General features: G+C 43.6%; 1 protein-coding gene across 1 annotated transcript in view; it reads right to left on the reverse strand.

Moving 5' to 3' along the window:
• The window catches only part of LOC121270795 (cGMP-dependent protein kinase 2), a 49,078-nt gene that overhangs the window by 5,475 nt on the left and 17,142 nt on the right, over positions 1–26,461 (reverse strand). Inside the window, exons 8-18 of the mRNA XM_041176235.1 lie at positions 24,937–25,005; positions 22,575–22,677; positions 22,443–22,447; positions 20,074–20,215; positions 19,322–19,458; positions 13,842–13,931; positions 11,160–11,301; positions 9,079–9,242; positions 3,958–4,080; positions 2,257–2,319; positions 564–630 (exon numbers count right to left, since the gene is read on the reverse strand). Coding sequence (XP_041032169.1) covers positions 564–630; positions 2,257–2,319; positions 3,958–4,080; positions 9,079–9,242; positions 11,160–11,301; positions 13,842–13,931; positions 19,322–19,458; positions 20,074–20,215; positions 22,443–22,447; positions 22,575–22,677; positions 24,937–25,005 — 1,105 coding nt within the window. The remainder of the gene's footprint in view (positions 1–563; positions 631–2,256; positions 2,320–3,957; positions 4,081–9,078; positions 9,243–11,159; positions 11,302–13,841; positions 13,932–19,321; positions 19,459–20,073; positions 20,216–22,442; positions 22,448–22,574; positions 22,678–24,936; positions 25,006–26,461) is intronic.

Raw genomic sequence — 26,461 nt, forward strand, 5'->3', positions numbered from 1 at the left:
GGGGGAACGGAGGAGATCATTCACCCTTTTTCAGCACTGGGTGGCTGTCCTCTTTTGCAGGCTGTTGGCGCTGACCACCACTGCCACCTCCTCCCGTGCTGGATTAGTGATGTTGCTGCCTATCCTGTGGCCAAAGCGGAGTTAGAGGACATTGCAGCGAGCCTCCACTGCATCCAAAAGGCGCTCAAGGGGCGCGTCAGTGAACCTGGGGCCACGTCTTCTTTGTAGCCGACATGGGCTGGAAGCACCGAGAGGCGTGCGCGTGGCTGCACTTAAATATGGTGCCCGGCGTGATGGAAGCTGCGAGGTGATGGTGTCGCGGGCGAGCGAGAGCCTGGCTGCCATATAAATGGGGTGTTTCCCTGGAATGCATAATTAATGGGGCGGGATTGGGACGATATGGTGTGAGAAGCTACCACTGCGACTGGTGGGTAAAACTTCGTTTTCTTCACCCGCTACAGCACTCAGTGCAAATCTGGGATGATTCCGCCCATTGATTCAGAAACCTGAAACCCAAGATAAAGAGTACACCCAACTCCAAGCTATTTTAAAGCTATAATTACCTCTCTACGAAGAGCAGATTTCATCTTCCGATTCCTGAGCCCTTCCCAGTCAAAGCCTTGAAACCATCTGAAACAAAGTGAATAGAACCCACAGTGAATTTGCGCAGTGATTATCAAAGACAAAAGTAATTTATTCTGTTCATATCGGTGAAGTAGCAACTCTCAATTAGAAGCTGACAGCTGAAGCCCTCTCTGAGAACAATGTGCTGATTAAGAAAACACGACAATGACTTGTGTTCCACTGAATATCAAAGCTTTAAGACTGATAACAGAATACCAGAAAGTGTTTGGATTTCACCTTGATCTTTCCTGTGCACCTTGTGTACATAAAACATCTCTCCCATCTAAACAATTCCAAATGCTTCACACCAATAATTATTTCTTGACAGTGCAGTGACTGTGTGCCCAGCTTGGAGATCAGAATCACTATTTTTTGGGAAAGGGGCCAGGCTTGAATTAAAATGAGAGGAAAAGGAATCTTACATCTTTCACATTCATCCCTCCCCAACTCCATGGTTGGTGTTAGCAAATGGGTAGTTTGCTGCCTGTCATTTTGCCAGTTCTCCGGCATCAATGACACTTTCCTCTCAATAGCCTCCTTTATTTTCACATTTTTCTTCCCCCTAGACATTGTGAATGACCCAGGTGTGATACTACTGAAGGGTTTATTCATTAGACTTGGTTCATGACATGGTTGGTGGTTGATTTTGACTGAGTTTTTTTCTGCCAATGCCTCAAAATGTTCCCTTCTGTATTGGTCCAGTTGTTACACAGGTTTAAAAGCACTGCTGCACAAGCCATTCAACCCAACTGGTCCATCATCTGTATACCCTTCTGTTCCTTTCTCCCTCACGTGTTTATCCAGATTCCCCATAAATGTATCTATGCTATTCACCTCAACCACTCTGTGTGATAGTGAGTTCCATGTTCTCACCACTCTCTGGGTAAAGAAGTTTCTCCTATAGGATTTATCGACATACAGTATGTCTATCCCATGTTGATGGCCACATCACAGTTGTTTTATTTCACATTTTAATCCTTTTTGGTGAATTTTCATGAACATTATCATTCCTGTGGATTTAAGGGTTTGCTCCCATTCATTCCCAATGGAGGAACACTAAGGTTGAGATAAAGGGATCATTTTATGGACTCTCTGTGTTGCTAGCATGAAGCTTGCCTTCTGGTTACCCAGAATGTAAACCTGGTCACACACTGTCCCGGGATTGCTAACCCACTGCATGGGAATATTGTCAGCTGCATGCCTGGAATGCAGAAGGGCTGAGAATGGGTGGTGTTGAATAGCAGCACAGAATGACTCCAATTGAGAACATGATGAGCATCTTCACATGAGCTGACCAGTGGGCACCCAATGAATTGAGCTCTCCATTGAGCAGCTTTGTGTTGTTCAGCCTCAAATTCATTCACAGGCACAGGAGGAGGCCATTCAGCCCCTCAAGCCTCTTCCATCATTCAATTTGATCATGGCTGTACCTTAACTCCAATTATCTATCTTGGTTCTGCAATATCCCTATTCAACTGTAACCTATCAATCTCAATTAACTCCCAGCCTCAACAACATTTTGGGAGACAGAATTCCAGATTCCACTACCTGATCTCCTCCAGTTCCCAACAACAGCCTCATTACTACATTAATATCCATTCACCATGCCCCTTTAACTGTCTGGTCACTTACTTGTTTTTCCGAATATCGTTTATTCCATTTTTCTTGTTTCCTAACCTCTCTGTTGGATTAACTCTGCACAATTATCAACAGACATGTTAAAATATGAACACAATTCATAAATCAGTTTCAAAAGTATAATTTGTCAGCAAACAAAACACAATCTGACAACATCTAAATAGCAACAGACTTCCCTTCAAAACATTAAAAATGAAACAAAAATTCCATTAAATACATAAAATGTTGGAAATATAGAGCAGGTTAGACAAAACTGAAGTCACTCATTCTGATGAAGATTTACACAATCCACTGAGACCAACTCATCATTCCTGGCCAGCAGTTTCTTGGGACTGGAGAAGGTGCCAGGAATTAGGGACTGAAGTTGGGAGGACTTGATCATTAAACCTACCCCAGGTGAGAAAATCTTTGAAAGATTTTCGGACAAACTCATTGGAAAATCATAGCAGAAAACAAATGGAATGTTCTTCCAGCTATTTTAAGAGATAAGTCACAAACCATAATCGGTATGTCATGAAGCTTGATGGAAATTAAGAAATAGAAACATTTTCAAAAACACTAGTATTGGGATTCAATGCAAATATTTGAAGATAACTGAAGAAAGAATTAGAAAAAGGAAGAGAACAATTTGGTGATTATTTGAAGACAGCCATAGCAAGGAGTAAGGAGTATCAAAGCAGTTGGAAAGTTCAAGATAAGGATAGCCCATTAGGGGATAGATTCAATAAAGTTATCATAAATAATTAAGATATGGCAGACGGTTTAAATGGATTCTTCACCTCAGTCTTCACAAAGGGAGAATGTGGAATCGCCCCTTGACATTCAATGGCATTACCATCGCTGAATCCCCCACTATCAACATCCTGGGGGGTTACCATTGACCAGAAACTGAACTGGACTAACTATATAAATACTGTGGCTACAAGAGTAGGTCAGAGGCTAGGAATCCTACCGAGAGTAACTCACCTCCAGACTCCCCAAAGCCTGTCCACCATGTACAAGGCACAAGTCAGGAGTGTGATGGAATACGCTCCACTTGCCTGGATGAGTGCAGCTCCAACAACACTCAAGAAACTCGACACCATCCAGGACAAAACAGCCCGCTTGATTGGCACCCTACCTATAAACATTCACTCCCTCGACCACTGATGCACAGTGGCAGCAGTGTGTACGAGCTACAAGATGCACTACAGGAACTCACCAAGGGCCCTTAGACAGCACCTTCCAAACCCACGACCACTATCATCTCGAAGGACAAGGGCAGCAGATAAATGGGAACACCCACCGCCTGGAAGTTCCCCTCCAAGCCACTCACCATCCTGCCTTGGAGATATATCACCATTCCTTCACTGTCGCTGGATCAAAATCCTGAAACTCCCTTCCTAACAAAACTGTGGGTGTACCTACACCACAGGGACTGCAGTGGTTCAAGAGGGCAGCTCACCACCATCTTCTCAAGGGCAATTAGGGATGGGAAATAAATGCTGGCCTATGAAGTTCGCATCCCATGAATGAATTTTTAAAAATCCCCAGATTCATTAATGTGGTCAAGACTTGCAGAAACAAAGGTAGCATGCTATTCAAAAATATGAAGGATTAAAATGCTGGTGCACCAGATGGATCTCGTAAGGAAAAGCCATGCTCTGCCTGCTGTTTTTAACCATCATGTTGGAATAAAGGGTCTCGTTGGTTTACTTGCAGAGTCTCCTGATCAGGTCCTCGGGTCGCTTGGAAATTCGCTTCGGAAAATCCACTTTCTCCATTCCTCTCAAAATCATGTTGTAAATTTGAATTGGATCGGGTCCTGTAAAAGGAGGACTGGAGAGACAGAAAGACTGGGTCAGAAATCACCTTGGGCCTGTGTGTGTGTTGCTCGCTGTAATCTGAGTTTTCCTCTCAATGTTTAAGTGACAGACCTACATAACTGGGCGAGTGGTTCAATCTCAGCAAATCTAGTAACACGTTCATTGTAAATACAAAGTTACTAGCAAGGATACTTAATAAAGAACCTATGTGAACACTGGATGTATCAGAAAACACGTCAATATCTGAAGGAGAGGCTACAGCTGAGAGTTTCAGAACAGTTGAAATGTTGCCCCTCATCCTTCAAAAGGTAGGAAGCCTGCATTAGTGCCACTTCCTCTCTGGTCACCACGGAAATATACGGCGGGATCTTCCGCACCCGCCCCCCGCCGCGATTTTCCGGTCCCGCCGCAAGTCAATGGATTTAACGCTGACGCCGCCTCACCCGCGGCGGGTCCCACCTACGATGTGGCTGGAAATTCCCGGCCATAGCCTAGAATGTCACGGATCGGGATGGTGGGGAGGGGGGATCTTTAAAAACAAAAAAACTGCGGATGCTGGAAATCCAAAACAAAAACAGAATTACCTGGAAAAACTCAGCAGGTCTGGCAGCATCGGCCGATGTTGCCAGACCTGCTGAGTTTTTCCCGGTAATTCTGTTTTTGTTTTGGGGGGACCTTTACTTGTTTGAAAACCATCAATCCAATCTTTCCCTGTGTGGATTAGGTGGAAAACTCTGTGCAACATTTCTCAATAGTTTGGATGGATGCCCAGTGTTCAGATTTACACAAATCTGGAGGTCTTCGGACAGAACACCATGTCTGTTTTTATTACCACTCACTTATTGTGCTGGGGGATCTATTCACTGATGGCCACCATTGGAGTGTGTGTGGCCTCTTCGGGCTCAAACATTCTTCATGCCTGTAACTTCATTCCACCATTGGTGGCGGTGCCTCCAGCTGCCTCGGCCCTAAGCTGTGGAATTCACCTCTCAAACCCTCTCTCATCTCCTTTAGGACTCTTTGCAAAACTTACCTCCTTCACCAAGCTTTTGGTCGCCTGTCCTAACATCTCCTAATGTGGCTCAGTGTCAAATTCTGTTTGCTAATCGATCCTGTGAGGCACCTTGGGATGTTAAACTATGTCAAATATAACTAATAGAAATATAATAGCTACGTTATTTATAAGTTGTTGACAGTGTCTCAGATGGCGAACACAGTAAATGAAATGTTCTGAGCTGGGGATACAGCTGGTGTGACAACCAAGTTTAATATCTAAGGGCAGGAAGAGTCTGGTGGGTGCGGGTGTGGGCTAGGGGGTGGGTGTTCCTCCTCGTTATTCGGAGGTTGTGGATAGGTACAGAGCTTTTTTGAGGAAAGGATATGACTCTCATGGTGTTATTTGTAAAGAGAGGATTGGGGGATAACCTGATAGAAGTCTCCAAGAGTATGAATGGACTTGAGGGGGAAGACATGGAAAAGATATTTTCACTTAGGTGTGAGACCCAAACTTGGGGCCATCAATAGAAGATTTTCACTAATAAATCCATAAGGAATTCCGGAGAAACTTCTTTACCCAGAAGGTGGTGAGAATGTGGAACTTGCTACAGTAGAGAGTGATTGAGATGAACAGTATAGATGCATTTCGGGGGAAAGCTCAATCAACACATGAGGGAAAACGGAATAGAAGGATATATTGGTAGAGTGAGAAGGAAAGGGGTGGGAGGATGCTCATGTAGAGCATAAGCATGTGGCCCAGATGGACTGAATGGCCTGTTTCTGTGCGAGCTGACATTCACAGTTTGGCATTACATAAGTTCAAAGCCACCTGATCAGAATTGCAGCATTTTGGGAATTTTTGCTGTGGTGTTAATGACTGTTTTCCGTTAAAGAGTAAATTCTGTATTGAGAGCAATGCTTATCCAAATCAATATAACCTTTTCAAAATAAAGGTTTACCCTTTGCAGCTTGAAGGGCCAGGTTAATCCCCAGTCCTTGCAGAGTAAAGTCCCACAGGGTTCATCTGCCTCCCAATCTGCTAACCTGACACGGTTAACATCCTGCCTCAATATTTGGAATCCCAGGTTAGGGTAAGAAGGATGGGTTTCATTTCAGGAAAGGATTATGTTAATCACCCACCTCATTAAAATACAGCAAGTTGATGATCATATGCATGACTTGTTGAAGGAGCTTTGGAAAAGGAAAACAAAAACAGAATTACCTGGAAAAACTCAGCAGGTCTGCCAGCATCGGCGGAGAAGAAAAGAGTTGACGTTTTGAGTCCTCATGACCCTTCGACAGAACTTGAGTTCGAGTCCAAGAAAGAGTTGAAATATAAGCTGGTTTAAGGTGTGTGTGTGGGGGGCGGAGAGATAGAGAGAGAGAGAGGTGGGGGGGAGGGTGTGGTTGTAGGGACAAACAAGCAGTGATAGAAGCAGATCATCAAAAGATGTCAACGACAATAGTACAATAGAACACATAGGTGTTAAAGTTAAAGTTGGTGATATTATCTAAACGAATGTGCTAATTAAGAATGGATGGTAGGGCACTCAAGGTATAGCTCTAGTGGGGTTTTTTTTTAATATAATGGAAATAGGTGGGAAAAGGAAAATCTTTATAATTTATTGGAAAAAAAAGGAAGGGGGAAACAGAAAGGGGGTGGGGATGGGGGAGGGAGCTCACGACCTAAAGTTGTTGAATTCAATATTCAGTCCGGAAGGCTGTAAAGTCCCTAGTCGGAAGATGAGGTGTTGTTCCTCCAGTTTACGTTGGGCTTCACTGGAACAATGCAGCAAGCCAAGGACAGACATGTGGGCAAGAGAGCAGGGTGGAGTGTTAAAATGGCAAGCGACAGGGAGGTTTGGGTCATTCTTGCGGACAGACCGCAGGTGTTCTGCAAAGCGGTCGCCCAGTTTACGTTTGGTCTCTCCAATGTAGAGGAGACCACATTGGGAGCAACGAATGCAGTAGACTAAGTTGGGGGAAATGCAAGTGAAATGCTGCTTCACTTGAAAGGAGTGTTTGGGTCCTTGGACGGTGAGGAGAGAGGAAGTGAAGGGGCAGGTGTTGCATCTTTTGCGTGGGCATGGGGTGGTGCCATAGGAGGGGGTTGAGGAGTAGGGGGTGATGGAGGAGTGGACCAGGGTGTCCCGGAGGGAGCGATCTCTACGGAATGCTGATAAGGGGGGTGAAGGGAAGATGTGTTTGGTGGTGGCATCATGCGGGAGTTGGCGGAAATGGCGGAGGATGATCCTTTGAATGCGGAGGCTGGTGGGGTGATAAGTGAGGACAAGGGGGACCCTATCATGTTTCTGGGAGGGAGGAGAAGGCGTGAGGGCGGATGCGCAGGAGATGGGCCGGACACGGTTGAGGGCCCTGTCAACGACCGTGGGTGGAAAACCTCGGTTAAGGAAGAAGGAGGACATGTCAGAGGAACTGTTTTTGAATGTAGCATCATCGGAACAGATGCGACGGAGGCGAAGGAACTGAGAGAATGGGATGGAGTCCTTACAGGAAGCGGGGTGTGAGGAGCTGTAGACGAGATAGCTGTGGGAGTCGGTGGGTTTGTAATGGATATTGGTGGACAGTCTATCACCAGAGGTTGAGACAGAGAGGTCAAGGAAGGGAAGGGAAGTGTCAGAGATGGACCACGTGAAAATGATGGAGGGGTGGAGATTGGAAGCAAAATTAATAAATTTTTCCAAGTCCTGACGAGAGCATGAGGCGGCACCGAAGTAATCATCGATGTACTGGAGAAAGAGTTGTGGAAGGGGGCCGGAGTAGGACTGCAACAAGGAATGTTCCACATACCCCATAAAGAGACAGGCATAGCTGGGGCCCATGCGGGTACCCATAGCCACACCTTTTATTTGGAGGAAGTGAGAGGAGTTGAAGGAGAAATTGTTCAGCGTGAGAACAAGTTCAGCCAGACGGAGGAGAATAGTGGTGGATGGGGATTGTTCGGGCCTCTGTTCAAGGAAGAAGCTAAGGGCCCTCAGACCATCCTGGTGGGGGATGGAGGTGTAGAGGGATTGGACGTCCATGGTGAAGAGGAAGCGGTTGGGGCCAGGGAACTGGAAATTGTTGATGTTTGGAAAAGGAGTTGTGCAGTAAGATGGTACCTCAACACCTGAATTTATCCTGTGCACAAATTTACCAACAAAAGACCCATCTATAGCTTATTGTTAGTCAGTGATTTCCATGGGAAAGCTGTTTCTGAACAAATAGTATTTTACAAACAGAATCTGTTATTTAACCACCACTAGGATGAAATGAACATGTTAAGGTGACTCTATCTTCACAGGATTTTTTCTGGCAATCCTTCTCACTTGCTGATGACAAACTTGTGATTCAGCGACATCAGTGTTGTTGGAACAAATCACCGAACGGGAGCATCTCCTTAGGCATGTGAAATGAGGTGAAAGCTGTAGCTTATGAATAATATTAAACCCAACTTTCGTTCTACAATCCCACATTCTCAAAACAAACACAGTGAAGGCCAATCAAGAACAATCACCCGGTAAGGAAAATGTCAGTGTAAATCTGCAGTGCCTCACAGATATCAGCCTGGGACGTGTATGTAAGATGGTACATTCTGTTCAAGGAACAGCTTGAGTTTAATGTGTTTGTGAAGAATCTAGTTGTCAGCCCTCGGCTAACAATTCCAAGATAATTAAAAGACATTTTATTTCAATTTCATATCATTCCAACATTACACAATGTAGCAAAAAGTCTTATAGTTAGCACCTACTCACTGAAATGATGATAAAGTACACATATTTATAGGGCTAGGGAGAATAAATTGGGAAGCTCTTTCAAAGAGCTAGCATGGGTAGGATAGGCCAAATGGCTTCCTTCTGTGCTGTAAGGTTTTTTGATTCCATAACCGAGATGTCAATTTGCTATCATCTGTTTAAGCTATCGACAAAGTGAAGATCTGCCCCTCTGTGTTAAATCGTGTGTAACTGTATCCAGTGCTGATGCTGGGAAATAAACACTTTGCCTCAATACTCACTTTCCAGTCAGCAGCTCAAAGACCAGGATTCCCAGAGACCAATAATCTGCCCCAAAGTCATGTCCCTTGTTCATGATGATCTCTGGAGCAACATACTCAGGAGTTCCACAGAATGTCCAAGTCTTCTTGCCAAGGCCAATCCGCTTTGCAAAACCAAAATCAGCCTAAAAGGAAGAGAGAGGGATGGTGGGAGATAGAGAGAGTAAAAGAGAGAGGAGTGAGAAGGGACAGAGAGAGAAAGGGGATAGGGAGGGGGAGGAGAAAGAAAGGGGGCATGGAGGAAGAGGGAGAGAAAGGAGAGTTAGAGAAAGGGGGGTAGAAACAGAGGGGGAGTGAGAGAACGAGAAAACATAAGAACTTAAGAAATAGGAGTAGGAGTAAACCATATGTCCCAGTGAGTCTGCTCCACTGTTCAATAAGGTCATGGCTGATCTTTGGCTTCAACTCCACTCTCCCATCCATTCCCTATATGCCTCAATTCCATGAGACACCAAAAATCTGTCCAACTCAGCCTTAAATACATTCAATGATGGAGCATTTAAAAAACACTCTGGGGTAGAGAAATCCAAAGATTCACAACCCTTTGAGTGAGAAGGGGAAAAGGAGAGAGAAGGATGAAAGGCAAAAGGCAGAGAGAGGGAAAGGGTTGGGGAAGAGAGAGAGAGGATCTGTCACAGTGATCTGGGGGAGACAGGACCTCGGTTTAACATCTCCTTAAAAAGGCAGCCTAGATTTTTGTGCTGAAGTGTCTGGAGTGGGGCTTGAACCCACAACTTTCTAACTCAAAGACCAGAGAGCAACCCAACGAGCCACAAACTCTCGCAGCAAAGCTCCCTCTGGTTATTTTGCAAATTCTCCTACAGTTGTATTTTCTGGTTACTAACTGCCCTGCCACTGAAAATGGTTCCTCTATATTTATACTTCATAATTTCAAAACAAAGGCTGCTTGGGGATTACAGCAGAATTTCTGCAGCATGTGCAGTTTTAATATTCACTCAATGTATTGTATGGGAAATGAAAGCTTCTGTGTTCTCTTTACAATGTGGGTTTTAAGGACTTTTATCTAAAAAAAAACCCCTATGGTCAGCTCACTGCCCACATAACTGGTCAGCGTGAAGCTGGGAGTTGATTGTTGGAGTGGCTGGTTCTCTGAAACACTGGGGTGAAAGCAGCATAAAAATTGAAAGCTCTGCAAATATTGCATTGCTCCTGGATGTCGTAGGGATTCTGCAGCTGGATCCTGCCTGCTCGCTGGAGGACAGCAATGTGAACCTGCTCGAACAGGGAATCGCACATCGCTTGGGTTTGACATTGCACAGAGTAAAAACCCAACACAGAGTCGAATTGTGCGCACCAATGAGCAGAGGTTGCCTGGAAACTTATGAACAGACTTCAGATATAGACAGCAGTGATTTCTGGTGGACTGGGGAATGCCAATGATGCTGTCTACACTGTGAATAGAAACTATGATTACATACCGAACTGAACGCTGAATCTCACACTGTTGTAAAGTAGAAGTCTTGGCCAGATCTGTTCACACCTGAAAATATAGGGGCTACCAACCCTCCAGCGCTGTCCATTAATGTCCAGAAATGCAAACTTAATCTCCCAGACACTGCTGCGAGAAATATTACAAGGGCAGTTAAAAAATGGTGCATTTTTCTCATTCTCTATGAATACTTTCATTATTAAAACATTGAAGCTGGGGAAAGGTGTTGTTTGGCCGGCTGGGGAGGTTATGTGACCAAACCTCCAGGAATGCAATCAATCAGCACTGCTAATTCTAACTTCAAATGACCTGTTTCCTGAAGATTGTATGAAGAAAGGAGCCCTCCAGATGTGAGAGTCTGAAGAGTGATGAAGCTGTTTGATGGACAGATTTTGGTCTCTCAGGGAATCATGGGGAGCGGGCGGGAGGGTGGAGTTGAAGCTGAACTTCAGCCATGAACATATCGAATGGCAAAGCAGGCTCGAGGGGTTGAGTGGCCTACTCCTGCTCTGATTTCTTTTATGTTCTGATGTTTTAATGGGTGAATACAGAGTTCAGCTGCAGGCTGGGAGGTAGAGTCCATTGGACATACCATTTTCACGTATCCATCTAAATCCAACAGCAAGTTCTCCGGCTTGAGATCCCGGTAAATGATTCCTCGATTGTGCAAATAATCAAAGGCTTCAACAACACACCCAATACAAAATCGGGCTGTTGGTTCATCAAAGAAGCACCTGGAAACAAATATACAATTCAGCTGTGGCAGCGGCAAAGAAAATCTAGTTTTTTTTGTTTGATAATTGTTGCTTTGAAGCACCTTGGAATGTTTTACTATGCCAAGGTGCTATATAAATGAAAGTCATTGTTGTAGCAGTTTTGTGTCTATCTGTCGTTGTTATTGGACCTGTCTCTGTCCACAGCAGCTGGTGTTTGAAGTCGAAGGCCTATTAACCCAGAATGGTTTTGGCAGCTCGATCCATTCACACTCGATACGTGCGGAGTAAGTGTTAACCTTAAATCCAGCTTCCCCTGTGGAGGCTTGTGTTTGTTTATGTGGCAGTGCGATTGGGGCTTAACCCTCAGAAACTGCTTCAAGGGTACCTCAACTTCATGGAGCTTCCAACCCAAAGTCCAAATGCATGGAAAAGTGAATTCATATTCTTGCTTACTCAATTTTAGTTTGGTTGCTGGGAAATCAGTTATTCACCTCAAAAAAGTGGACTCTGAAGTAATTCAGCAGGGCAGATGTGGAGTACTTCTAAGAAAATATTCCACTGGGCCCAATCTTTGTGAAGTAAACCATTCAACCCAGTTCATCCTTTGGCCAATGTTGCTAAAACATGTGTTTTGGCCATTGTCTCATTGTCATTTGTGGGGTCTCTCTATGCACAAATTGGCTGCTGCATTTCTGACATTACAACACTTTGAAAAGTGGTTAATTGGTGGTAAAGTACTTTTGGGACATTCTGAAGTAGGAGAGGCCCTGTAGAAATGCAAGGTCATTCATTCGTACTTTCCCTCTACAGTCTGGGCCTCGATCGCCTTATGCCAAGAATTTGGAATTCGCAGCTAAACCCACCCAGCTTTTTAAATCTTTATTAACCTCCTTACAATCCATCCATTTGACCTCCCAAATGCTTTGCTCCCAACACTGACAGTGAGAGGTTTTGAGATGATTTGTTTTCTGATTGTATCCTGTTGTTATTAATGGCTTTCTGCTCCTAGGGGCTTCAGTAACCGTGGAGGTAGTAAGTTTGAAAGATGAGATCATGCTGTTGGTTCCATGCACTTACTCACCTTTGGATCCTTGAAAGTTAAAACTGCTTTACAGGAAAAATAACCCTAAAATTCCTGAACATGATGAGCTGATAAATTTCTAAAATGACAGAATTTAAGTAAAAGTAGAACAATAAACAGGCTTACGTTCTGTCCTTTATAAATGGGAGAAGGTGTGTCAGTTTGTGAACATTCGGAGTTCTATCATCAGTGGATAAATCTGATCATTTACCTTAACTTTGGCAGAAACCCAGGGGCAATGGTTTTTGCATTGACTGGTGGGAATTTGTGTGGAATTTCTGCTAAAGTTATGGAAACTGCCCAAATTGAATTCACCTCCATAGTATTGAGAGCCGCAGTTGGTTTTGACATTAATATTTACTTTGAAGCACTGACCAGGATTTGTGACGGTTTTGTCATCACCAACTAATCCTTTCAAAATGAACCCACGGTAAAACATTATCCCACTCGCTCCTCCCCAGTTAGCGATCTCAGTGTCCCTCTATTGCTCCCACTAACCTGGTAATAGAATGTGATCTTCTCTCCTGCAATCTTCACACCATTTCATAATTGCTACTGCGATAGTGATGGCCAATATCTCAGCTGCATCTCCTCAGTCAGTTCTACCACCTGTAGATTTTGATAGTTCTTCCTCAGTGTCTGCTCCATAAATTTTGGCTTCCACAAACCCACTGTACAAGATTTTGTTCGAGGTCTGGGGATTAACCTGTCAGAGCCTCCACCTCAATAGAGTCGGAGTTGTTAAACCCATTGCTTGCATTCATTTCGATCCCCCAACCGGCTGGGGGTCCTGTTCAATAGCAAGGTCCCATCACTGTGTGTGGTGTACTCAACCTTACACTGCTCTTATTAGTGTTTGTTATTGTATCCCCACCAACCAGACACTGATGTTCTTAGCTAATCAAAATCTATTGATCTCAGTTTTGAAAGTTTCAACTGCAACCTGCCATCATTCAGAGGTTTCCGTGGGGGTGGGGGGTGGGGAAGAGTTCCAGTTTTTCACTACTCTCTCTGTGAAAAGTCCTTCCTAATTTCACACTTGAACAGCCCAGCTCTAATTTTAAACACCCCCTCCCTCCCCCACCAGAGAAATTTGTTTCTCTTCAACCATCCTATTAAATCATTTTAAACACCTGAATTTGACCAGCCTGGAACCTTCTAAATTCTGAAAGGATTTCAACCCAAGACCTGTCTTCCTAATTTAATCACTTAAATTCTGGTATCATTCTAATGAATCTACACTCCCTCCAAGGCCAGTATATCCTTCTTGAGGTGCTGTGCTCAGAACCGAATGTCATTATTCCAGATGGACTCTGACCAAGGCTGTGGACAAATGGAGCACAACTTTTTCAGCTTTCTATTCCAGATGTTGCTTGTCTAACACATCAGTGCTGCTTTGGTACATATTGTTTGTATCGATATGCAAAGCATTGAATGCATGATAAAACATGTGATCATGAAAATAACATACACTCACATGTCACGCAGGACGCTCCACAGCTCCCCTCCCAGACACGCCTCCAGGAGCATGTACACATACTTTGAGTCACGAAAAGTTCGGTACAATCTAGAAGAGAGAACAGGCTGAAGGTTAGACAACCTCCACTCTCAATTATCAATGCCTTACATCAAACCTACATGAGTTAAAATAATTAGTTTCATTTTTCAGTGACAATAGGTCATAAATGATGCTGGATTCTAACATATCAGCCTGTTAGAGTGGAGGAGATGTGCCCAGTGCCTTCCCCCACTCTCCATTGGTCCACTTGCTATGTCTACTATGGGGACATTGGCTGTTTGCTGGAATTTAGGCTGCTCCTGGTGACATCCAGGCTCAAGGGGTTGAATCATCTACTTGTGTTCCTTTGACATTCGCTACCTCATTTTCCTCTTCAAGATGTCCCTTAAAATCTAATTCATTAACCAAGTTTGTTCTGCCACCTGTCCTAACATCGCCACCGGTGGCTCGGTGTCCACTTGTGTCGAATTATTCTCCTGCGAAACAGCTTGGGGATTTACCATGCTTTGGCACTATATAAATGCAAGCCGCTGATGCCTGTGTGCGTGGAAAATACAATTAATTACACTCCCAATGCAAAAAATCCCCAGCTCCACCAAACTGTCCAACTGAACTGCACTAACACAATCTCCAACTCTTTGCTGCTTCAAAATTTCAACAAGGTGAGAATGCAGGAAAACACAGGAGAAAGAAATGGAGCTTTCACTGATCACAAATGCAGAGTAAAACCTTTATCGGACATTGACAATGTTCAGCACAACTGATCTCAGTGACTGCTGCTTCTTCATTAATAATTAGAGACACCAGCTTCAGATAAATGTTCAAGCAAGTTGCATTCACATCACAAATTCACTTCATTAATCAATGTCCAGTGATTTATTTTTTAAAATATTTGTTCATGGGATGGGGGTGTCACTGGCTGGGCCAGCATTTATTGCCCTTGAGAATTGAGTGGCTTGCTAGACCATTCCAGAGGACATTTAAGAGTCAACCACATTGTTGTGGGTCTGGAGTCACATGTAGGTCAGATCAGGTAAGGACAGCAGATTTACTTCCCTAATGGACATTCGTGAACCAGATGAGTTTTTACGACAATCAACAATGGTCTCATGGTCATCATTAGACTTTTAATTCCAGATTTTTTATTGGGTTCAAATGTCACCATCTGCAATGGCAGGATTCGAATGCAGGTCCCCAGGGAATTACCCTGGGTCTCTGGAGTCCTAGTCCAGTGACAATACCACTATGCCACTGCCTCCGCATTTTTTCATGGGATGTGGGCATCATTGGCATGGCCAGCATTTGTTGCCCATCCCAAAACACCCTTGAAGTGAATGGCTTGCTAGGCCATTTCAGAGGGCAGTTAAGAGTCAACCACATTGCTGCGGGTCTGGAGTCACGTGTAGGCCAGACCAGGTAAGGACAGCAGATTTCCTTCCCTAAAGGACATTAGTGAGCCAGATGGGTTTTTACAACAGTCGAATTTAGATCCCACCAGCTGCCATGGTGGAATTTGAACCTGTGTCTCCAGAGCGTTAGTCTGAGTCTTTGGGTTACTAGTCCGTTACCACCTTCTCCCCATAAAATAGGAGTGTAACTAGGAGTAACTGGAGACACAGAATAACAGATGTCAGGAGAGGTCGGGACAGAAATAACTGGATCATTTGAGTCCGTGTGTTGCTTCCTCTTGGTACGCCCACAGACTAAGAAGGTTTGAACCAGAAACTTATTTGGCAAAAGAATGGGTAGGGCAGGATGAGACGATTGTAATGAAGGAGGAATAGGGTTGAAGATAGCGCAGAGCTCTGGGGAGCCTGTGAGTTAAGGGAAATTCCATGAACTCCACCACTGAGAAGGACAAGGGCAGGAGGGCATGTGGAAACACCAACAACTGCAAATTTTCCTCTAAATCAAACACCAACCATGGAAAAAGACTCATATCAAAAGGCGCCACATAAATACAAGTCCTTTCTTCTTTGATCTGATTGAATTATTGCAATAAAGTGAAGCATCCCCTACAACACATGGTGCCAAATACATCAATAAGAAATGGTGCATCTCTTTCTATAATAATAGATATTTGCGCCACACTTTGTAGCAACATCTTTTATTTTTAAATTATTCTAAAATATTCTGTGATAAAAGAATCCTATAAGCTCTTATACAAACAGCTACAACAGAAGGTTGTGTCACCTATGACACAATCCATTGAAAATCAATTGATTGTTGCTCTAGCAGCTACACAGACAATTCATGTTCATCAGAAAGTTTTGGATTTTTTTTTGGTAGCATCTGAAAATGACGTGCTCCAATTTTGATTTAAGCAACAACAGTTTCATAACTCAAGATGGCAGGTGTCTGGGTGCAAAAGTGTCATAATCAGAATCCTGCCCTCTCAAGGTGACTGTCACCATTTTAATCACTAAAAATCAAAGCACATTAATCAGGGAGGGGGACGTCAAAGCCAAAGTGCGGGTTGGGAGAAGGGGGCCGGAGAAAAGCAGCTGTTTTTGGAAGTATTGCATTTAGGTGGGAAATGAAGAAATGCAACGTAAAAGGGAATTTATCGACAAGAATACTTTGTCTGGCAAATCCACAGCTGTAGTGCCCTTGGTCTAACAGAGCAAATCAAACATGTCTGGATTACCCCTTTAATTGGGTGATCACTTGGCTGAAAATCTCTGTTTATTCTACAAAACTGATCCTGAGCTTCTGGTCGGCTATCATTTTAGATCCAAACTTTGTTTATTTACTTGTCTTATTTCTATCTTCTCGTGCCTTGTATCATCACCTGTTTTGTCATTTAATCTCTCTTGCCTTTTGCCTCATCACAGATATAGTTCCATATTCCCCTCCCCCTTCTCCTGACTCTGTACTTGGGTTTAATACCTGTTATATCTCTAACTTTTTACCAGTTCTGATGAAAGGCATTGACCTGAAAATTAGCTCTGCTTCTCTCTCCACAGATGCTGCCTGACCTGCTGAGCGCTTCCAGTATTTTTGGATTTTATTCCAGATTTACGTTATTTTGCTTTTGGATTGCTCATTAATGTGCAACGATTGCATTGGGCTGAAATCTCTAATTCAAATGATTATTTGGTAATGTGGTAATGCTGTGCGATTGATTCTCACACCTCTGACCAAGTGACAAAACAGTAGTCGAGCCACTGATGCTGAACATTGTGCAATCATTACTGAACATCTCCACTTCTGACCTTATGATGGAAGCAAGGTCATTGATGAAGTAGCTGAAAATGGTTGGGCCAAGGACACTACCCTGAGGAACTCCTGCAGTAATGTCCTGGAGCTGAGATGACTGACCTCCAACAACATCGACCATCTTCCTTTGCGCTAGGTATGACTCCAACCAGCGGAGAGCAGTCCTCCGATTCCTATTGACTTCAGTTTTGCTAGGGCTCCTCGATGCCGCACTCGTTCAAATGCGGCCTTGAGGTCAAGGGCAGTCACTCCCACCTCACCTGACGAAAGGTCAGCGACCTGAAATGTTACCTTTGTTTCTCTCCACAGATTCTGCAGACTTGCTGAGTATTTCCAGCATTTTCTGTTTTTATTACATACACCCAACTGCGCAAACACAGGCTCTCCACACACATATGCACACACCTAATGATGCACAGTTACACACAGCTCTACACACATATACACTTACACACGCTTACAAACACCCTCACTTAAACTGATCAATAGTTAGCTTTGAGAACAATCAGAAAGAGCATGCAACTGATTCCTAATGAAAACAAAAACAGAATTACCTGGAAAAACTCAGCAGGTCTGGCAGCATCGGCGGAGAAGAAAAGAGTTGACGTTTCGAGTCCTCATGACCCTTCGACAGAACTTGCGTTCGAGTCCAAGAAAGAGTTGAAATATAAGCTGGTTTAAGGTGTGTGTGTGGGGGGCGGAGAGATAGAGAGACAAAGAGGTGGGGGGGGGTGGGTGTGGTTGTAGGGACAAACAAGCAGTGATAGAAGCAGATCATCAAAAGATGTCAACGACAATAGTACAATAGAACACATAGGTGTTAAAATTAAAGTTGGTGATATTATCTAAACGAATGTGCTAATTAAGAATGGATGGTAGGGCACTCAAGGTATAGCTCTAGTGGGGGTTTTTTTTTTATATTTTGGAAATAGGTGGGAAAAGGAAAATCTTTATAATTTATTGGAAAAAAAAGGGAAGGGGGAAACAGAAAGGGGGTGGGGATGGGGGAGGGAGCTTACGACCTAAAGTTGTTGAATTCAATATTCAGTCCGGAAGGCTGTAAAGTCCCTAGTCGGAAGATGAGGTGTTGTGCCTCCAGTTTGCGTTGGGCTTCACTGGAACAATGCAGCAAGCCAAGGACAGACATGTGGGCAAGAGAGCAGGGTGGAGTGTTGAAATGGCAAGCGACAGGGAGGTTTGGGTCATTCTTGCGGACAGACCGCAGGTGTTCTGCAAAGCGGTCGCCCAGTTTACGTTTGGTCTCTCCAATGTAGAGGAGACCACATTGGGAGCAACGAATGCAGTAGACTAAGTTGGGGGAAATGCAAGTGAAATGCTGCTTCACTTGAAAGGAGTGTTTGGGTCCTTGGACGGTGAGGAGAGAGGAAGTGAAGGGGCAGGTGTTGCATCTTTTGCGTGGGCATGGGGTGGTGCCATAGGAGGGGGTTGAGGAGTAGGGGGTGATGGAGGAGTGGACCAGGGTGTCCCGGAGGGAGCGATCCCTACGGAATGCCGATAAGGGGGGTGAAGGGAAGATGTGTTTGGTGGTGGCATCATGCTGGAGTTGGCGGAAATGGCGGAGGATGATCCTTTGAATGCGGAGGCTGGTGGGGTGATAAGTGAGGACAAGGGGGACCCTATCACGTTTCTGGGAGGGAGGAGAAGGCGTGAGGGCGGATGCGCGGGAGATGGGCCGGACACGGTTGAGGGCCCTGTCAACGACCGTGGGTGGAAAACCTCGGTTAAGGAAGAAGGAGGACATGTCAGAGGAACTGTTTTTGAATGTAGCATCATCGGAACAGATGCGACGGAGGCGAAGGAACTGAGAGAATGGGATGGAGTCCTTACAGGAAGCGGGGTGTGAGGAGCTGTAGTCGAGATAGCTGTGGGAGTCGGTGGGTTTGTAATGGATATTGGTGGACAGTCTATCACCAGAGATTGAGACAGAGAGGTCAAGGAAGGGAAGGGAAGTGTCAGAGATGGACCACGTGAAAATGATGGAGGGGTGGAGATTGGAAGCAAAATTAATAAATTTTTCCAAGTCCTGACGAGAGCATGAAGCGGCACCGAAGTAATCATCGATGTACCGGAGAAAGAGTTGTGGAAGGGGGCCGGAGTAGGACTGCAACAAGGAATGTTCCACATACCCCATAAAGAGACAGGCATAGCTGGGGCCCATGCGGGTACCCATAGCTGATTCCTAATGAAGCTGGACTTACCTCACAATGAACTGGGATTTGGTCTGAAGCAGGATGTTCTTTTCTGAGTACACATGCTCTTGTTGTCGAGTCTCTACAATGTGGTTCTTTTTGATACATTTCAAGGCAAAGGTGACGTCTTCATCCTTCAGTTTCACCTGGAGTTACCAAAGAATTTTTTGGCACAATTTAATAGCTGTTGTTGTAAGTGAGGTGAAGCAATAGCTTGTGTCTTTGTTCAATAACTGCACAATACATTATTAAACATCACCTAACTATACTCAGGCTATAAGGGCAGAACCCCAAGTGAAGCAGATTACATTTTCAACAGAGTACTAAACACAAAACAATGAATTTGAGAATCTAACAAAATGTCCTGTTGAGGATCAATTACTGAGAAACTACATTGCTGACAAAGGAACATTTTTAAATGTTCATGTAATGTTTGGACTGAGCAAAAAAAAGGGAACGATTACTTGTATTAAAACATTGCCCGAAACAACACAAAGTGATTAATGGTGTCCTTCCACTTACAGTTACTAAAGATCTGGAAAAAAGTCTAAGAAATCCAAACACAAATCTCTCTTTAAATTAAAGAAGGATTAATCGATGTAGTAATGAATGTGAGGGTGTTGTGTATTCTAAAGCTGAGAAGAGGGTGGGTGATTGATGTACAAGAACAAAATGTCATTATCATTATACAATTATGTCATTATTACAAACATCATTATCCATCGATTCCCCACATCCTCCATCACCTTCCTGCCACTTACCAGCTCCACACGCCCAAAGCCTCCCATGCCCAGAGTGGCAATGATGTCAAAGTTTTTGAAAGGGCAGGAGTTTGAAAACCTGGCAACTTTTTCCCTCAGCTGCAAGCCCTCAGGGCACTCTGAGGAAGCAAATGTGAGTGGCCTTGGAGGATAAAGAGAATTCCATTTACACTCGGTGACAGTGAAGTGAGGGAAAGAAACAACAGAGGCTGTGACCTGACATACAGAACAATCAAAGGCAATCATTACATCAAATATCAGACAATATCTGCAACAACCTGTCTGTATAAATCCAAAACCAATAGAAACTGTAAGCAGTTATTATCTCTGCAAACCTGGAAGTAAATACTTTCTGCCCAATGCTCCTTGGTTTATGAATTTCTCTTTTATCACTTTAGCTGGAGTTAGCTGTCAGGAATCAATAAGCTCTTTCATTGTTTCAATTTGCTTCCTTCGACCCATTGTTGCCTTTACAAGGAATTAACTGAGCGTTACCTCACAACTGCTTCTTGCAAAATAAAAAACATCTAGCTTACAGTATTTGGATTTGATTTTCAGCTTGGTATTTAAATTAAACTACCACTTTTATTGCTTTTCGTGTGAATTTATTGGCTCGCCAAGTTGAGTTTTTTAAAATCTAAGTCATCCTTGATCATGTCCTGCTCTATGGTCTTTGGCTTCCACTTGTGTTTATTAATAATTAGAGGGTCGGTGGCTCTCCATTAATGTTCCGATCCAGTTAGTGGGGTTTAAGAGCAAGTCTCAAACAGCCCGGATTCGTCAGCACATGCAGTAAAACACCAATCTTGGAATGGAATAGTGCTCTGATCGAGCCTTGAAGTTATCCTATAAGCAAAGCTTGCGACCTGCATTCAGATCCTATAATATAATTGTATGCAAATTACTACAATGGATAGCAGAGAGAGAGAGACAAAGAGAGAGAGAGAGCGAGACATACAGTTACTGACTTGTTGCGCAGTTACCAGCATTGTCTGAGAGTATGGTGGAGGTAGATTAATCGTGGCTTTCTAAAGTGAATTGGATAATTATTGGAAGAGAAAAGATTTTCAGGGCTACAAGGAAAAGGCAGTGGAGTGAGACGAGCTGAGATGCTCGGGCAGAGAGCTGGCACATGCAGGATGGGGCAAATGTCCCCCTTCGATGTTGTCACCATTTTATGATTATTAAATAAACCCCTTTTAACAGAACTCTGGGACAACCAAAACACAGAATGACTGAAGAAATGGTGAATGTCCTCTACACTTTGAGATATCTTTGGCAATATTAAATGACTGTTAATTACACAACAAATAAGGAGTGCAGCAGAAGAACTCTCAGTGTAAGTACAGTTTTGATGTGAAGGTCAGTGTCTGTCACTGCTTCCTTTTCCCACAGAACTTCATTTACAGTTTGCAAAGGACTATTCAGAACGAGTGTAAATACCTCATTAATATTCTCTGTTATGTTACACATTAATTATCTATATATCTATACTTGCATTTATAATGAAAAATAACAAAACAAAAATGGCTTAATTCATAGTTCTGAATTAATTCATAGCTCTGAAACTACTCTAAATAGGAACAAAAATAATCAGTGAAGAATTTTGTGCAAATTTAAAACCTGTGGACAGGAACGTATCATTTGCAATTCTATACTCTCGTTGTGTATTAGCTGAGAGTGTTTACCGAGAGTGAGAATGGAAATAAAAACCTAAGAACATCAGAAATCCAAGCAGGGGAAGACCATTCGGCCTATCGAGCCTGCTCAACAATTCAATATGATCATGGCTTATCTTGGGCTTCAACTCCACTTTCCCACCCATTCCCCATATTCCTTGAGACCAAAAACCTGTTCATCTCAACCTTAAATATATTAAACAATGGAACATCCACAACCCTTTGGGCTAGAGAATTCCAAAGATTCACAACCAACTGAGTGAAGGAACTCTCCTTATCTCAGTCCTAAATGATCTACCATGTTTCAGGTTCCCCAACCAGGGGAAACAATCTCTCAAGTGTTTACCCTGTAAAGCCCTTTCAGAATCCTGAATGTCTTAACGTGGGACAATATTTTAAGAAGGTTTTCGAAGAGAGGATGGGATATCCTGATGCATTATTTTTGAGTTTTAAGGGAACAAAGCCAGCGCACTGTGGAGAACTCCCTCATTCATCTTCAGTTAGTGCACTGGGATCTTTCCACCTGAGAGGTCCTCAGTTTAACATCTCAACTGAAAGGCAGCACCTCCAACAGTGCAGCACTCCCTCAGTACTGCATTGGAGTACCAGCCGACAGCTTGTGTGCAAATCTGGGGAGTAGGAATTGAACCCACAACCTTGTGATAGAGAGGCTAGGGTGCTAACTAATACTCCTGCTGTAAATTCACAAAACCTGCATACGTAGTCTTACTGAAAGATGAATACACCAAATTAGCAAAGCTCTGTCCCAACCTGGCTGTTGTGGCTGTACAATTAGAAATGATTCACACATTTGGAGAATACTGACGTTGCATTTCTTTTCTTATCGCTGCGGGACAATTGGTCCACATATTCCTTCAGGTTTGTCTGTAACTCCTCGTACGTACCAACCATCTGGTTAAAGATGCTGGGGACACATTTTAAAACATATTTAAATGTATGGACTCAGACATTTCAAAAAAAATCTTTAATTTGGCCATGTAAATTCTCTCATGAAATTACAAAACTACATAATTATCCAGCTGAAGGGTACAATAATATTGTGTTTGCTTGAGTGACAGGCAACCTTGTGCAAGAGTCGATCCCCAAACTTTGGCCAAAAAAATCCTTAATCCTTAATTTTTCTTGTAGCTTGCGTATAAATTGACCCTAGTTTTTAGGGGGAGTAGAAAAATGTGTTTTTTCATCTTTTTTATGTACAACGCAACACCAAAATAGTGTAAACACAAGTTCCCACCGGTAATTATAGTTTCCTGGTGTTATTGTCATATTACCAATACTATTAGATTACTTACACCTTCATCACAATACCCTCTGGTCATAGAAGGGGATTCAATAGGAACTTTCATTGGGGAATTCAATAAATACTTGAAGGGGAAAAAATGTGCAGGGCTGTGAGAAAGGGTAGGGGGAGTGGGACTAATTTGATGGAATTTTCAGAGACAGCATAAGCATGAAGGGTCTAAAAATTGCTGTCAAAATAACAGTGTTCCTTGTTATTGATTGTTATTTACACACAAGTAGCTCAGCAACTTAAGATGATGGGAGGATCAACGTGGAAGTCCAAATCTTGCGCTGCTTCACATTAGCTTCATGAAAACACCTTGCTGTCTGCCTCGTCTTTGAAGGGGTGAAGTTGCTGTAATTGTGTGTTACATGCAAACTAAACTCACGGCAGAAGGTTAAGTCAAGCCATTTCACATCTAAATACCTTTTTTAATGGCATGATAATTATTATTTACTGATTAGCTGGACCAGAGTTGTTAAATTAACACAGAGCTCGGAAATCAGGTCTCGGGGTTTGTCAGCATTGCCCTCTACCAATCTGTTCTTCTGGCATCAACAATTTGTCATTCATCCCACCGTTGGGTTATCAATGCAGATTTTGAATACTTTCTTATTTAATCACTGTTGTAGGTCATATGAGATTAAACATTTTGAAATAAAACTGGGATTGTTTGCTTGAGAGCAGAGAAGGTTTAATAGAGGTGTTCAAAATTATGAGGGGTTTTCATAGAGATGGAGAAGCCGTTTCCATTGGGAGGGTCTTCGGTAACCAGGGGATGCAGATTTAAGGTAATTGATGAATGAACCAGCAGGTTTGATGTGGAGAAACACTTTTAGGCAGTGAGTTATTCTGATCTGCGCTGCCTGAAAGGGTAATAGAAGGGGATTCAATAGGAACTTTCATAGGGGAATTAAATAAATACTTGAAGGGGAAAAAATGTGCAGGGCTGTGAGAAAGGGTAGGGGGAGTGGGATTAATTTGATGGAATTTTCAGAGCCAGCACAAGCATGAAGGGCCAGATGTTCTGTATGATTCCATTGTCGGAGTTTTACATTCTCCTGCTGGGTGGGTTGGGGGGGGGTGGGGGGGGGATTCCTCGGATGGATTTCCCACAGGGCTCCCACCCAACCTGACCTCCCTGCAAATTTATGGCGGGATGGGTGAGGCCTAGGCCGACCCACCTGTCCGCATCCCAATTCAGGCCCCTTGGTGCCCAATTAATGACCACATGGGGTCTGTTCCCCATCCAGCCTCAATTTTCAGGCTGGTAGAAGGATTTCAGGAGCAGGGGGGAATGCCCAGAAAGAAAGCCCGCTCGGGCCTCAGGTGGAAAGTGCTGGGTGGAAAGGGGGGGGTGGGGGTCAGGGGCGGGTCAGTGGTGGAACACCTCCATCAACATCCTTCTTTCAACCTCACTCCCACAAGGTCTGGTCCCTGTGGGTGCTCCTGTTCCCCCAGCCTCTCCACCACCACCATCACCACTCTTCTGCCACCCTGAGACACCCACACTGGTCCTGAACTCCCGGGACTCAGACTCTGGGGGCTGCTTGTAGTCCCAGTCCTGTCCACAGCAGCTTCTGGAACCTCTGGGACTAGGGAGCTGCCAGCCAATCAGATTGAACAGCAGCTCTCTGAGGCAGAACTCAAATGAGGGGCAGAAAGCCCACCTCATTGGGGTGTTAAATAGCTGTGGGGCTGCGAGTATTGGTGGGATGTGTTCTCCACAGATTCTTCAGATGGTGGGAAGGGAAACCCCAGCATCATAAAAAATGCTGCCTATGAATCTGTGCAAGGTATTACTTGCACCCCAAAGTTCAAAATTTCACAATATCCAAGAATTCACAATGATGGAAAGTTCACTCTACAGGCAAGACTTACTCGCGATCTATTACCAAGCACTGGGTATCATCATCGTCAGCGATTATGTTTGCAGAACGAAGGTCCTCACTGTGTAAAGAAAGAAGGGGCTGTAAATTCTGAAGCAAAAGCAGGTCAGGGCTGAATCATTCTTTAATCTGACTGTTCAAACACTGTGTCCTCTCCTCCAGAGTTAAAATATTACTTTTTTCTTCTAAACCAAACCCCTCACACTTAAAATATAATTTCAAACGTATGCTAGTTTAGCAATCGGAAATCAGCAGCAATGCCTAAAACTGCTAAAGTGTTCATGTCACATCCAATCTGCTTGCTCAGCCCTATGTTGGACACACTCAGTACGTAGATAAAAACTATGCAAATGAGATCTTAGGAAATTTGCAATGCTGCACCATTTAATTCAATCTGATTCAAGAATTTCCTTTTTTCTTATTCAGAAAGAACAGTTTAGATTCACATCCATCGCTAATGAAACACTGATTCCTGGTATACTAAATAATTAGATAAAAACAAAAAACCGTGGATGCTGGAAATCCAAAACAGTTCTGTCGAAGGGTCATGAGGACTCGAAACGTCAACTCTTTTCTTCTCCGCCGATGCTGCCAGACCTGCTGAGTTTTTCCAGGTAATCCTAAATAATTAGATGTTTGATTGTCTGCATTTTGGGGAGCAGAAATACAAACAGCAAGAGAGGGGGAAAATGGTCAAAGGGACAAGTTGGGGAGAGGATTGAAGACAGGGTCAAAAAGGTCAGTGACCCACTTCACATGTTGTTGTCGTTACCATTATCGACACTCAGTAAACTCCTTAACCTTGCTGGCTAATCACAGGCAGACTCCACAAAAATATCAGCAGTGAACAGCTCAAATCAGGAGTATTTGTTTTGTATCTCAATGTGTTGTTGAATCTCTGCCCGTTTGATTCATTCAGCATCTGTTGAATCCTGGTGTTTGCTGGGATTCCTCAGAACAAACTCACACCAGTGAGTGAAGAAACGCTCACTGTACACTGTCCAAGCACTGAAGCTAGTGTCTGTGGCTTGGGAGAGGAACAGCTTCAATCAATGTGCTTATTGTATGCAGTGGAGGAGGTGACTAAATAATGGAACCGTGTGTGCAGAATTGGAGGTATCTGTGATTGCAAAGTTGCAACGAGTGGGAGAACTGGGATTAGGACAATGGAGCTACTTGTTAGGCTGCTCTTGTTGTGATCTCTCCTTTTCCTCTGGTTCTTCGACTTTTAACTTATTTCACTTTGTTTTACTTCTTCCAAGCTAAGATGATTTGTGAAATGGAGTTATCCTGTTATAACCCGAAATGTTGTGTATATCAGGATACCAGATAACCTAAGACAATGACTAGCAGCATGGAGGCTCTGATTATACAACAGAACCTAAACATTCTTCTTAGATGTCGTTGTGCAGTTAGTATTTTTGCACTCTGCCCATGATGAATGGTCTGTGGAGAAAGAAATGGAAGGCGATGTAAGGCAGAACCCTTAAGTGCATTGATGGGCAGAGGGATCTGGG

Source organism: Carcharodon carcharias, chromosome 28 (genome assembly GCF_017639515.1).
Source record: "Carcharodon carcharias isolate sCarCar2 chromosome 28, sCarCar2.pri, whole genome shotgun sequence".
In the NCBI taxonomy this organism is placed as follows: domain Eukaryota; kingdom Metazoa; phylum Chordata; class Chondrichthyes; order Lamniformes; family Lamnidae; genus Carcharodon; species Carcharodon carcharias.